The sequence below is a fragment of the Chlorocebus sabaeus genome, chromosome 12 (assembly GCF_047675955.1).
Source record: "Chlorocebus sabaeus isolate Y175 chromosome 12, mChlSab1.0.hap1, whole genome shotgun sequence".
NCBI lineage: Eukaryota > Metazoa > Chordata > Mammalia > Primates > Cercopithecidae > Chlorocebus > Chlorocebus sabaeus.
The window spans coordinates 100,572,684-100,587,043 of NC_132915.1; the positions used below are offsets into that span (position 1 = coordinate 100,572,684).

Genomic DNA, 14,360 nt, shown 5'->3' on the forward strand with positions numbered 1-14,360 from the left:
AAATACAAATAAGTGGGAAAAGTCATCCACAATCCTATTATATTAAGGCTATTAACAACTTTCTGTCTTTTTTTTTTTTTTTTTTTTTGAGACGGCGTTTCACTCTTGTTGCCCAGGCTGGAGTGCAATGGTGCAATCTCGGCTCACTGCAACCTCTGCCTCCTGGGTTCAGGCGATTCTTCTGCCTCAGCCTCCCAAGTAGCTGGGATTACAGGCATGCGCCACCATGCCTGGCTAATTTTGTATTTTTAGCAGAGATGGGGTTTCTCCATGTTAGCCAGGCTCATCTCGAATTCTTGATCTCAGGTGATCTGTCCACCTTGGCCTCCCAAAGTGCTGGAATTACAGGTGTGAGCTAATGTGCCCGACCCAACTTTCTGTCTTCTTCCTGTCTTTTCTCTGTTTTCACAAGCCTGAGATCATACTATATTTATATGTTCATAACTTTTTCCTTTTAATTTCATAATGCCAGGAGAAATAGGTGATTTTTTTTTTGGCTTTAGCAAAAATAATTGATTTGTTATTAATAACAGTGCTTTGTTAATATCATATCATTTGTTTGTTTTGTTTGGGGTTTTTTTGTTGTTGTTAACTTTTTTTTTTTTCCCTCAAGGCAGGGTCTCACTCTGTTGCCTAGGCTGGGATGCAGTGGTTTGATCACAGCTCACTGCAGCCTCGACCACCCAGGCTCAGGTGATCCTCCTAGCCCAGCCTCCCAGGTAGCTGGGACTACAGGCGCTTGCCACCATGCCTAGCTAATTTGTTTGTATTTTTCGTAGAGACAGGGTTTTGCCATGTTGCCCATGCTGGTCTCAAACTCCTGGGCTCAAGCAATTTGCCTGCCTCAGCCTCCCAAAGTGTTGGGATTACAGACATGAGCCACTGCACCTGGCCAACATCATTTTTTTTTTTTTTTTTTTTTTTTTTGAGACGGAGTCTCGCTCTGTCGCCCAGGCTGGAGTGCAGTGGCGCAATCTCGGCTCACTGCAAGCTCTGCCTCCCGGGTTCACGCCATTCTCCTACCTCAGCCTCCCGAGTAGCTGGGACTACAGGCGCCCGCCACTGCGCCCGGCTAATTTTTTTCTATTTTTTAGTAGAGACGGGGTTTCACCATGGTCTCGATCTCCTGACCTTGTGATCCGCCCGCCTCGGCCTCCCAAAGTGCTGGGATTACAGGCGTGAGCCACCGCGCCCGGCCCGCCAACATCATTTTTAATGGCTGTATCATGCTCCATTATATATAAAATACTCCATAATACTGTAATTCCTCCATTTATGAACATTTAGTTCCTTTCAGGTTTTTACCATTATAATTAACAAAGCAGTGAACATCTTCATTCAGAAGTCATAGACTGTATTTCAAATTATTTTCTTAGGGTTCCTGCCAAGCAATAAAAAGACTAGGTAAAATATTGTGAACCTTTTCAAGGTTTTGATACACACTACCAAATTGCTCTCCAGAAAGATTTTTCCAGTTTCTCCTCTCTCCAACTGTGTTTAACAATGTTTCTTTCATTACTGACCAGCACTGAATTTATCAGTTTTAAACATTGCTAATTTGATAGGCAAAAAAAACTTGTACACAGTTTAAATATGCATTTTGGGCCGGCGCGGTGGCTCACACCTGTAATCCCAGCACTTTGGGAGGCTGAGGTGTGCAGATCACCTGAAGTCAGGAGTTTGAGAGCAGTCTAGCCAACATGGTGAAACCCTGTCACTACTAAAAATACAAAAATTAGCCAGGCATGGTGGTGCATGCCTGTAGTCCCAGCTACTGATGAGGGCGAGGCAGGAGGATCGCTTGAACCCAGGAGGCAGAGGTTGCAATGTGCCGAGATCGTACCACAGCCTGAGCAATGAGTGAGACTCCCTGTCAAAAAAGCATTTTTTGACCTGGACATTTTTCACATGTCAGCCAACTCTTGCTCAGTTCCCTCTGTCAACAATATATTTGGGGTGTTGCCCACCTAATGCATTTGTTGAGTATTGCCCAATAAAAATTAAAAAAAAAATCTGTGTGTACAATAGTTGGTCAGAGTTCAGGAACTAGGACCAAATTTTCTTACGTGTCGAGTATTTAAATTCCTTCAGCATATTTAGACAGTATGTTATCTTTCAATTTGATTTATTTGTTTGGGTATGTATTTCCTGTCGTCCCTCCTCCTCCCTGCCCTCCCTCTATGGAACATAAGTGCTTCGAAGGGAAGAGTTTGTTTATTGTTGAATATTCAGGGTACAGAACACTGTCAGAAATAGAGTAGACATGGCGGGGCATGGTGGCTCACGCCTGTAATCCCAACACTTTGGGAGGATGAGGAGGGTGGATCACAAGGTCAGGCATTCCAGACCAAAAATACAAAAAAAAAAAAAAAAAAAAAAACAAAAATAAAAAAAGAAAAAAATTAGCTGGTCGTGGTGGCAGGTGCCTGTAGTCCCAGCTACTTGGGAGGCTGAGGCAGGAGAATTGCTTGAACCTGGGAGGTGGAGGTTGCAGTAAGCTGAGATCGCGCCATTGCACTCCAGCCTGGGTGACAGAGTGAGACTCCGTCTCAAAAAAAAAAAAAGAAGAGAGACATAGACACTTGGCAGACCATTTGGTTAATTGTGAAGCCAATTTGCTTAGAGGAGTAGCAGTATGATGTGGTGGTTAAGGGCACAGATGAGGGTCTCTGCTTTGCTAGGCACTAACTATGACCTTGGACAAGTGACTTAATCTCTCTCTGCCTCTGTGTTCCGTCACACTGGATAATAATAGTTTCTACCTTGTTAATTTGTCAAGGATTTAAATAAACTCAGTATCTGACACATAATTAATTCTCAATAATTGTGGTAGTTGGTGTAGTTAAGGTTTGGCAAAGGGAAATCAGTCCTGGAACCCTGGCCTTTTGATTTTCAACAGTGGTATCCATTGAAATAAAATACAGTGAGAATTTGGAAAGCTTCTGTCAAAGAGGGTGATTTTATTTTATTTTATTTTATTTTATTTTATTTTATTTTATTTTATTTTTATTTTTATTTTTTTTTTGAGACGGAGTCTCGCTCTGTTGCCCAGGCTGGAGTGCAGTGGCCAGATCTCGGCTCACTGCAAGCTCCACCTCCCGGGTTTATGCCATTCTCCTGCCTCAGCCTCCCGAGTAGCTGGGACTACAGACGCTCGCCACCTCGCCCGGCTATTTTTTTGTATTTTTTACTAGAGACGGGGTTTCACCGGGTTAGCCAGGATGGTCTTGATCTCCTGACCTCGTGATCCGCCCGTCTCGGCCTCCCAAAGTGCTGGGATTACAGGCTTGAGCCACCGCGCCCGGCCTTATTTTATTTTTTTGAGACAGAGTCTCGCTCTGTTGCCGAGGCTGGAGTGCAGTGGTGCAATCTCAGCTCACTGCAACCTCCGCCTCCTGGGTTCAAGCGATTCTCCTGCCTCAACCTCCTGTGGAGCTGGGATTACAGGTCCCCACTACCATGCCTGGCTAATTTTTTAGATTTTTAGTAGAGACGGGGTTTCACCCATGTTGGCCAGGCTGGTCTCGAACTCCTGACCTCAAGTGATCCGCCTGCCCTGGCCTCCCAAAGTGCTGGGATTACAGGCAAGAGCCACTGCACCCAGCCTGACCCCATTCTTGTACTTACGGCTTTTAAATCTTGGGGATTTTGCACTGTCTTGGCAAATCCTAAGTATCATCTTCATTCTTCCTTGATGTTTGTGAGTATGAGATCCCTGCCCAAAACTATGCTATCCCCACTTGGGACTGGAGTTTGAAAACTGACTCCTCTCAGCCCCAGAGTCAAGGTCAGAAGCCCCTCAACCTCGGTATTTTAAGTGCCTGCATTCTCTCTGGCCCAGAAACCAAGATGTGGACCATGCCAGAAGTGACCAGCCCCCCACCATCCCCAAGAACATTCCACACATCATCCGCAGCCATTGGAAACCAGCTGTATGTCTTTGGGGGCGGAGAGAGAGGTGCCCAGCCTGTGCAGGACACGAAGCTGCACGTGTTTGACGCAAGTATGGACTGGTGGGCACCTTGGGGCTGGTCAGGGCCATCCCAGTCTACAAATTACCTAATATAGGAAGCAGAAGTTAAAAAAGGAAAGCCTGCTGGGCGCGGTGGCTCACGCCTGTAATCCCAGCAGTTTGGGAGGCCGAGGCGGGCGGATCACAAGGTCAGGAGATCGAGGCCACGGTGAAACCCCGTCTCTACTAAAAATACAAAAAATTAGCCGGGGGCGGTGGCAGGCGCCTGTAGTCCCAGCTACTTGGGAGGCTGAGGCAGGAGAATGGCAGGAACCCGGGAGGCGGAGCTTGCAGTGAGCTGAGATCGCGCCACTGCACTCCAGCCAGGGGAACAGAGTGAGACTCCGTCTCAAAAAAAAAAAAAAAAAAAAAAAAAAGGAAAGCCTGACTGTTTCACTTCTAGACTTCTTTGTTATATCTCTTACCTGGTATCTTTTTCCCACAGCAAAATTGGCATTTAAAAAGGGATAATGAGGCCTGGTGCCCCAGAGCTTTGGGAGGCTGAGGCAAGTGGATCACTTAAGGTCAGGAGTTCGAGAACAGCCTGGCCAACATACCTGGTCTCTACTAAAAATTTAAAAAGTATCCAGGCATGATGGCACGCACCTGTAATCCCAGTTACTGAGGAGGCTGAGGCAGGAGAATCGCTTAAACCCAGGAGGAGGAGGTTTCAGTGAGCCAAGATGGGGCCACTGCACTCAGCCTGGGTAACAGAGCAATACTCTGTCTCAAAAAATAAATAAATAAAACTAAAAAGATAGGCTGGGCACGGTGGCTCACACCTGTAATCCCAGCACTTTGGGACGCCGTGGTGGGAGGATCACCTGAGATCAGGAGTTCGAAACCAGCCTAGCCATCATGGCAAAACCCCGTCTCTACTAAAAATAGAAAAACTGTCTGGGTGCAGCGATGGGTGCCTGTAATCCCAGCTACTCGGGAGGCTGAGTCAAGAGAATCACTTGAACTTGGGAGGCAGAGATGGCAGTGAGCCAAGATCACGCCACTGTACTCCAGCCTGGGTGACGGAGCAAGACTCTGTCTCAAAAAGAAAAAAAAGAACAGAGATAATTCTATATGTTACATTTGCATCCTGAATTTTTCACTTAAGTATTGTTCCATGCAATCAGAAAGTCTTCACCAACATTTTGAAATTATTATATAAATATAAATATTAGAGTCAGGGTCTCACTGCATTGCCAAGGCTGGTCTCAAACTCCTAGCCTCAAGTGATCCTTCAGCTTTGGTCCCTCAAAGTGCTGGGATTATAGGCATTGAGCCACACCACCTGGCCTTCACCATCATTTTTAATAAGTGCTTAGGTTGGGCACGGTGGCTCATGCCTGTAATCCCAGCACTTTGGGAGGCCGAGGCAGGAGGATCACGAGGTCAGGAGTTTGAGACCAGCCTGTCCAAGCTGGTGAAACCCCTTCTCTACTAAAAATACAAAAATCAGCTGGGCATGGTGGCGGGTGCCTATAATCCCAGCTACTCAGGAGGCTGAGGCAGCAGAATTGCTTGAACCAAGGAGGCGGTGGGTGGATTACCTGAGGTCAGGGTTCAAGACCAGCCTGGGCAACATGGTGAAACCCTGTCTCTGCTAAAAATATAAAAAATTAGCTGGATGCGGTGGCGGGCACCTGTAATCCCGGCTACCAGGGAGGCTGAGGCAGGAGAATCCCTTGAACCTGGGAGGTGGAGGTTGCAGTGAGCCACGATCATGCCACTGCATTCTAGCCTGGGCGACAGAACAAGGCTCCATGTCAAAAAAAAAAAAAGTGCATCATATTTCATCATGGCTGTACCAATAATTGAACCTGTTGATGGACACTTAGGCTATTTCCAGTTCTTCTTTATTATAAACAATACTGTAATGAACAAGCCAGGCATGCTGACTCATGCCTATTATCGTATCATCTCAGGAGGCTAGAGGATCACTTGAGCCCAGGAGTTTGAGGATGGAGTGAGCTGTAATTGCGCCACTGCACTCCAGCCTTTGCAATAGAGCGAGACCCTTAAATAAATAAATAAATAAATATATATATACACACACACACACACACACTATAAGGAACATATTTATGCAAAAACCATTTCAGGTAATTTTAAATTAAATTCCTTGGGACACCGGGGGCTCCTTGAACAACCAGCAAGCATACCATAAACAGTAATTCAAAGATAAATTGTTTGGCAGACCTTTGTTTCAAAGAGATTTTGCAGGCCAGGTGTGGTAGCTCATGCCTGTAATCCTTTGGGAGGCCACTTTGGGAGGCCAAAGCAAGCGGATCACTTGAGGTCAGGAGTTCAAAACTAGCCTGGACAACATGGTGAAACCCTGTTTCTACTGAAAATACAAAAAATTATCCGGGCTTGGTGGCGGGCACCTGTAATCCCAGCTACTTGGGAGGCTGAGGCAGGAGAATCGCTTGAACCGGGAGGCAGATGTTGCAGTGAGCCAAGATCACACCACTGCACTCCAACCTGGGTGACAGAGCAACATTCCATCTCAAAAAAAAAAAAAAAGTTTTGCAGTACTCCTTTAAGATTTTTCTGGTATATAGAAATGATTAATTTTCCAGAATTCTATATATGTTCAGTTTTGAAGATAAAAAGGGTTGCCTGCAGTAAAATATAATAATAATCAAATTCATAACTCTCATGTATTATGTACTTTTTTTCCTTCATGCATTATGTATATTATCTAATTTAATTCATACCTCAGCTCTTAGAAGTAGGTATTGTCTGGCCGGGCGCGGTGGCTCAAGCCTGTAATCCCAGCACTTTGGGAGGCCAAGACGGGCGGATCACGAGGTCAGGAGATCAAGACCATCCTGGCTAACATGGTGAAACCTCGTCTCTACTAAAAAATACAAAAAACTAGCCGGGCGCGGTGGCGGTCACCTGTAGTCCCAGCTACTCGGGAGGCTGAGGCAGGAGAATGGCGTAAACCCGGGAGGCGGAGCTTGCAGTGAGCTGAGATCCGGCCACTGCACTCCAGCCTGGGCGACAGAGGGAGACTCCGTCTCAAAAAAAAAAAAAAAGAAGTAGGTATTGTCCTTTTTTTTTGAGACGAAGTCACACTCTGTTGCCCAGCCTGGAGTGCAGTGGTGCAATATTGGCTCACTGCAACCTCCACCTCCTGGTTTCAAGCAATTCTCCTGCCTCAGCCTCCTGAGTAGCTGGGACTACAGGCACATGCCACCATGCCAGGCTAATTTTTTTTGTATTTTTGGTAGAGATGGGATTTTACTGTGTTAGGATGGTCTCGATCTCCTGACCTCATGATCTGCCCACCTCGGCCTCCCAAAGTGCTGGGATTACAGGCATGAGCCGCCATGCCTGGCCAGTATTATCTTTATCCTTATTTTACAGCTATAGAAACTGGAGCTTAGATAAGTAATTGGTGAAAGGCCACATAGTTATTTAGTGAGATAACCTGGTTTCAGCTCCAAATCCCATATTCTAACCATTATCCTATACTGTCACATTAGGAGTCCCTTTCCCAACCCCTCTAGCAAATCAATTAAGGATATTGTCTTGAAAACAGAAGAGTCTAGCAGAGTGAAGTGGTGTGTGCCTGCAGTCCCAGCTACTTGGGAGGCTGAGGTGGGAGGATCACTTAAGCCTAGGAGTTACAATCCCGCCTGGACAACATAGCAAGACCCCATCTCTAAAAATAATAATAAGGCTGGGTGCAGTGGCTCACACCTACAATCCCAGCACTTTGGGAGGCTGAGGTGGGTGGATCACTTGAGCCCAGGTGTTCAAGACCAGCCTGGGCTACATGGTCAACCCCCATCTCTACTAAAAATACAAAAATTAGCCAGGCATGGTGGTATGCACCTGTAATCCCAGCTGCTTGAAAGGCTGAGGCAGGAGAATTGCTTGAACCTGGGAGGCAGAGGTTGTAGTGAGAGCCAAGATTGTGCTATTGCACTCCAGCCTAGGCAACAAGAGCAAAACTCTGTCCAAAAAAAAAAATGGCTGGACGCAGTGGCTCATGCCTATAATCCCAGCACTTTGGGAGGCCTGAGAGGGGGTGGATCTCTTGTGGTCAGGAGTTCGAGACTAGCCTGGCCAACATGGCGAAACCTTGGCTTTACTAAAAATACTTAAAAATTTGGGATGGGCACAGTGGCTCACGCCTATAATCCCAACACTTTGGGAGGCCAAGGCGGGTGGATCATCTGAGGTCAGGAGTTTGAGACCAGGCTGGCCAATATGTTGAAACCCCATCTCTACTAAAAATACAAAAATTAAGGGCCGGGCACGGTGGCTCACACCTGTAATCCCAGCACTTTGGGAGGTTGAGGCGGGCAGATCACGAGGTCAGGAGATTGAGACCATCCTGGCTAACACGGTGAAATCCCATCTCTACTAAAAAAAAATACAAAAAATTAGCCAGGCATGGTGGCGGGCACCTGTAATCTCAGCTACTCAGGAGGCTGAGGCAGGAGAATCGCTTGAACCCGGGAGACAGAGGTTGCAGTGAGCTGAGATTGTGCCATTGCACTCCAGCCTGGGTAACAAGACCGAAACTGTCTCAAAAAAAAAAAAAAAAAAATACATTAAATAAATAAATGAGTAACAAGAAGATGACTCTGAAGGCCTGTCATAGAAAAGACTCGTTCATTTTGACTTTGTGGTAGTTTTAGTTTGAAGTTAAGAGGAGATCGTTTTTATTTCATAACAAGAAATGGCTTCCGGGTGCTGAGTAGAAGGGGCAGGCATGTTTGGTAGTGGGCTTTCCAGCCCTAGAAGCATGCACGCAGAGGCCCTATAGGACTTTTTTTTTTTTTTTTTTGAGACGGAGTCTCACTCTGTTGCCCAGGCTGGAGTGCAGTGGCCGGATCTCAGCTCACTGCAAGCTCCGCCTTCCGGGTTTACGCCATTCTCCTGCCTCAGCCTCCTGAGTAGCTGGGACTACAGGCGCCTGCCACCTCACCCGGCTAGTTTTTTGTATTTTTTTAATAGAGACGGGGTTTCACCATGTTAGCCAGGATGGTCTCGATCTCCTTACCTTGTGATCCGCCCGTCTCGGCCTCCCAAAGTGCTGAGATTACAGGCTTGAGCCACCGTGCCCGGCCCTTTTTTTTTTTTTTTTTTTTTAAGACAGAGCCTTGCTCTGTCACCCAGGCTGGAATGCAATGGCGTGATCACTTCAACCTCCACCTCTCAGGTTCAAGCAGTTCTCCTGCGTTAGCCTCCAAGGTAGCTGGGATTATTAGGCACCTGCCACCACACCCGGCTAATTTTTTTTTTTTTGTATTTTTAGTAGAGACAGTGTTTTACCATGTTGGCCAGGCTGGCCTCGAACTCCTAACCTCTGGTGATCTACCTCTCTCGGCCTCCCAAAGTGCTGGGATTACAACTGTGAGCCACCACACTAGCCTGTAGGATGTAAAAGGAGGGATGCCTGGATTGGCTTGGGGAGTTGGAGAGAATGACCCCAAGGTTGCTTCCTGCATGGGACAGCTCCATGATACAGAGGCTTGGGACTATTTCTCGTGTTCTTGTTCAATAGTTTTGCCATTTGATGTTGTTGAATTTACTTTTCTAGAGACTCTGACCTGGTCACAGCCAGAGACACTTGGAAATCCTCCATCTCCCCGGCATGGTCATGTGATGGTGGCAGCAGGGACAAAGCTCTTCATCCATGGAGGCTTGGCAGGGGACAAATTCTATGATGATCTCCACTGCATTGATATAAGTAAGCAGGGCACGGGGGCTTCTCTGTTTAAAATTGTTATTTTAATTTTTTTTTTGTAGACAAGGTCTCTCTCTGTCACTCAGGCTGGAGTGCAATGGCATGATCTCAGTAGCCTTGGCCTCCAGGGCTCTAGTGATCCTCCTACCTCATCCTCCCCAGTAGCTGGAGCTACAGGTGTGTGCCACCATGCTTGGCTAATATAAAATTTTATTTTGATAGAGATGGGGTCTCACCATGTTGCCCAGGCTGGTCTCAAACTTCTGTGCTCAAGTGATTTTTTTAAAATGTGCTTTGAAAGAATATATAGCCTTGCTCAGCCAGGCGCGATGGCTCATGCCTGTAATCTTAGCACCTTGGGAGGCTGAGGTAGGCATATCACCTGAGGTCAGGAGTTTGAGACCAGCCTGGCCAACATGGTGAAACCCCGTGTCTACTAAAAATACAAAAATTAGCCTGTTGTCCTGGCACACGTGCCTGTAATCCCAGCTACGTTGATGCCTGAGTCAGGAGAATCGCTTGAACCTAGGAGGTGGAGGTTGTGGTGAGCCAAGGTCATGCCACTGCACTCCAGCCTGGGCCACAGAGCAAGACTCCACCTTGGAAAGAAAAAAAAAACAAGGCCAGGCACAGTGACTCACACTTGTAATCCCAGCACTTTGGGAGGCTGAGGCCGGGGGAGTCACAAGGTAAGGAGTTTGAGACCAACCTGGCCAACATAGTGAAACCCCATCTCTACTAAAAATTTAAAAAATTAGCCAAGTGTGGTAGCACGCACCTCTAGTCCCAGCTACTCGGGAGCCTGAGGTGGGTGGAGACCATGCCATTGCACTCCAGCCTGGGTGACAGAGTGAGACTCCGTCTCAAAAAAAAAAAAAAAAAAAAGTCGAGCACAGTGGCTCATACCTGTAATCCCAGCACATTGGGTGGCGGAGGCAGGTGGATCATCTGAGGTCAGGAGTTCAAGACCAGCCTGGCCACCATGGTGAAATCCCATCTCTACTAAAAATATAAAAATTAGCCGGGCGTGGTGGCGGGTGTCTGTAATCCCAGCTACTCTGGAGGCTGAGGCAGGAGAATCGCTTAAGCCCAGGAGGCACAGGTTGCGGTGATCCGAGATCATGCCACTGCACTTCATCCTGAGCGACACAGCAAGACTCCATCTCAAAAAGAAAAAAAAGAAAAAAAAAAATCAGCCAGGTGTGGTGACAGGCACTGTAGTCCCGGCTACTTGGGAGGCTGAGGCAGGATAATCACTAGAACCCTGGAGGCAGAGGTTGCTGTGAGCTGAGATCACGCCCCTGCACTCCAGCCTAGGCGACAGAGTGAGACTCCGTCTCAGAAAAAAAGAAAAAGAAAAAAGAAGAAGGAAATATAGCCTTGCTCTTATGTGTAGGTAACTTGACCAACTGGCAGAATCTTCATCAAATTCTGTTACCTCTGGACAGAATACTAATAATAAAAAATCATAGCACTAAATAATCTCCTGAGTGCTTACTATGGACCCAGCCATTTATCATCTCTTATCCTTCCAACAGTGTTGTCCTTTCATTACAACCCATTATGCTTTGTGTTGGCCTATTGGATTTCTTTCAGGTGTTAGCCACTAACCTATGAAGGACCTGGATAACATGGACGTAGATGACCAGAATTTTATGCTTGTCATGCTAAATGATTGAAAACAGTGGGAAGACAAAGGTTAAAGAGAACATGAGGCCGGGCGCGGTGGCTCAAGCCTGTAATCCCAGCACTTTGGGAGGCCGAGACGGGCGGATCACGAGGTCAGGAGATCGAGACCATCCTGGCTAACCCGGTGAAACCCCGTCTCTACTAAAAAATACAAAAATCTAGCCGGGCGAGGTGGCGGGCGCCTGTAGTCCCAGCTACTCGGGAGGCTGAGGCAGGAGAATGGCGTGAACCCGGGAGGCGGAGCTTGCAGTGAGCTGAGATCCGGCCACTGCACTCCAGCCTGGGCGACAGAGCGAAACTCCGCCTCAAAAAAAAAAAAAAAAAGAGAACATGAGACATGTTTTTAAGTATCTGAAGGACTGATATACTGTGGGGACACCCTGGACTCATTCTGGGCAATTCCTTCAAGCTGTGAGGTTCATTATGGTAGGGAACTTGTCTATTTTGTTCTCCAGTACATTTCTAGCACTTAGCACAGTGTCTGGCAGATAGTGGGTGACAGGTACTTTCTTTTTTTTGAGATAGTATCTCACTTGGTTGCCCAGGCTGGAATGCACTGATGTGATCTTAGCTCACGGCAACCTCCGCCTCTAAGGTCAAGTGATTCTCCTGCCTCAGCCTCCCGATAGCCGGGACAACAGGCATGTGCTACCACACCTAGATAATTTTTGTATTTTCTGTAGAGACGAGGTTTCACCATGTTGCCCAGGCTGGTCTCCAACTCCAGGACTCAAGGGATCCACCCACCTTGGCCTCCCAAAGTGCTGGGATTACAGGCGTGAGCTACTGCTCCCGGGCCATATCTGTTATTGAGTGGATGGATGAAGAAATGAACATGTTGTGCGTTACTCCAGACTACAAGAACTGGAACAATGGGCAGAAGGCATGGGAAGTCCTGTGTAGTATATCGGGCTACCTTCCCAAGCCTTGAATTCTCTGGCTCCGTGACAGCTGAGGCCAGGGGACACTGGCTTAGTCTTCCTACATTGGCTAGAGTTTTGGCCACACTGGGTAATTCTCCTGTCCTACTCTGAGATGCTGGGCCCCTACCTTGCATTGACAGGTGGAAACTATCTACACAAAACCATTCCTTGCAGGGAGTCAGATGGGGTTTTAATTCTTATTTTTAAAAAGAAAGCCTTTTTCTGTTGTTAGGAACTACTTGTTGACTGTTTTTCTGGCTTACCCAAGTAGTTCTCTAAATCTGAAATCCAGTGATAACTTGCCTTATTTAAATGCTTGTTTGGGCTGGGTGTGGTGACTCATCCCAGTAATCTCAGCACTTTGGGAGGCTGAGGTGGACAGATCGCCTGAGGTCAGGAGTTCGAGACTAGCCTGGCCAACATGATAAAACCCCATCTCTACCAAAAATGCAAAAATTAGCCAGGTGTGGTGGTGTGTGCCGGTAATCCCAGCTACTCTAGAGGCTGAGGCAGGAGAATCGCTTGAACCCGGGAGGCAGAGGTTGCAGTGAGCTGAGATTGTATGAATTCCAGCCTAGGTAACAGAGCGAGACTCTGTCTCAAAAGAAAAAAAAAGGCCGGGCGCGGTGGCTCAAGCCTGTAATCCCAGCACTTTGGGAGGCTAAGATGGGCGGATCACGAGGTCAGGAGATCGAGACCATCCTGGCTAACACGTTGAAACCCCGTCTCTACTAAAAAAAATACAAAAAACTAGCCAGGCAACGTGGCGGGCACCTTTAGTCCCAGCTACTCGGGAGGCTGAGGCAGGAGAATGGCGTAAACCCAGGAGGTGGAGCTTGCAGTGAGCTGAGATCCAGCCACTGCACTCCAGCCTGGGCGACTGAGCCAGACTCCGTCTCAAAAAAAAAAAAAAAAGACTTGTTTGAAAAGATGCAAGTTTCCCTGCAAAAATAGGTTGGAAGTAGGTGCTGAGGCAGCATGTTACAGTGTAGAGACTTTGGAGACACAAGCTTTGGAGCCAGACCTCAGTGCAGTCTAGCTCTGCCACTTACAGGCTGTAGGGTCTCGGACAAGTCTCTCCCTGTCTAGTCTTGTTTGCTCATTTGTAAGAAGAAAGGGGAGACCAGGCACCAGGCCGTGGCTCCCGCCTGTAATCCCAGCACTTTGGGAGGCCAAAGTGGGTGGATCACGAGGTCAGGAGTTCAAGACCAGCCTGGTCAAGATGGTAATGCCATCTCTACTAAAAATACAAAAAATTAGCTGGGCATGGTAGTGGGTGCCTGTAATCCTAGCTACTCGGGTGGCTGAGACAGAGAATTGCTTGAACCAGGGAGGTGGAGGTTGCAGTGAGCCAAGATCGAGCCACTGCACTCTAACCTGGGCAACAGAGTGGGAAAAAAAAAAAAAGAAGAAAAGGGATAGGCCGAAGTAATAGTAATTTCACAGGGCTGTTATGAAAATTAAGTGAGCAAAATTTGTTGTTTAGCCAGCACTTACAAAATTGCTAAGGAACTGTATTTTCTTTCTTTCTTTTTTTATTGAGACTGAGTTTCGCTCTTGTTGCCGAGGCTAGAATGCAATGGCATGATCTCGGCTCACTGCAACCTCCGCCTCCCTGCTTCAAGCGATTCTCCTGCCTCAGCCTCCGAGTAGCTGGGATTACAGGCATTTGCCACCATGCCCGGCTAATTTTCTATTTTTAGTAGAGACTGGATTTCTCTATGTTGGTCAGGCTGGTCTGGAACTCCCGACCTCAGGTGATCCGCCTGCCTCGGCCTCCCAAAGTGCTGGGATTACAGGCTTAAGCCACTGCGCCTGGCCCAGGAACTGTATTTAAAACACACACACACACACACACACACACACACACACACACACACACACAGAGAAACTGACCTAATTCGAGGCAGTTAATAGTGAATAATTGCCAGGCACGGTGGCTCAAGCCTGTAATCCCAGCACTTTGGGAGGCCAAGACGGGCGGATCACGAAGTCTGAAGATCGAGACCATCCTGGCTAACACGGCGAAACC

The 14,360-nt window shown here is 47.3% G+C and overlaps 1 protein-coding gene across 5 annotated transcripts in view; it reads left to right on the top strand.

Moving 5' to 3' along the window:
* Positions 1 to 14,360, top strand: part of RABEPK (Rab9 effector protein with kelch motifs) — a 35,744-nt gene that overhangs the window by 14,449 nt on the left and 6,935 nt on the right. For 4 of the 5 annotated variants that reach the window (XM_037994015.2, XM_037994009.2, XM_037994011.2 and 1 more), the window contains exons 5-6: positions 3,842 to 4,003; positions 9,570 to 9,719. In XM_037994015.2, the coding sequence (XP_037849943.1) occupies positions 3,842 to 4,003; positions 9,570 to 9,719 (312 nt within the window). The remainder of the gene's footprint in view (positions 1 to 3,841; positions 4,004 to 9,569; positions 9,720 to 14,360) is intronic. The other variant, XM_037994012.2, reaches the window with a different exon arrangement.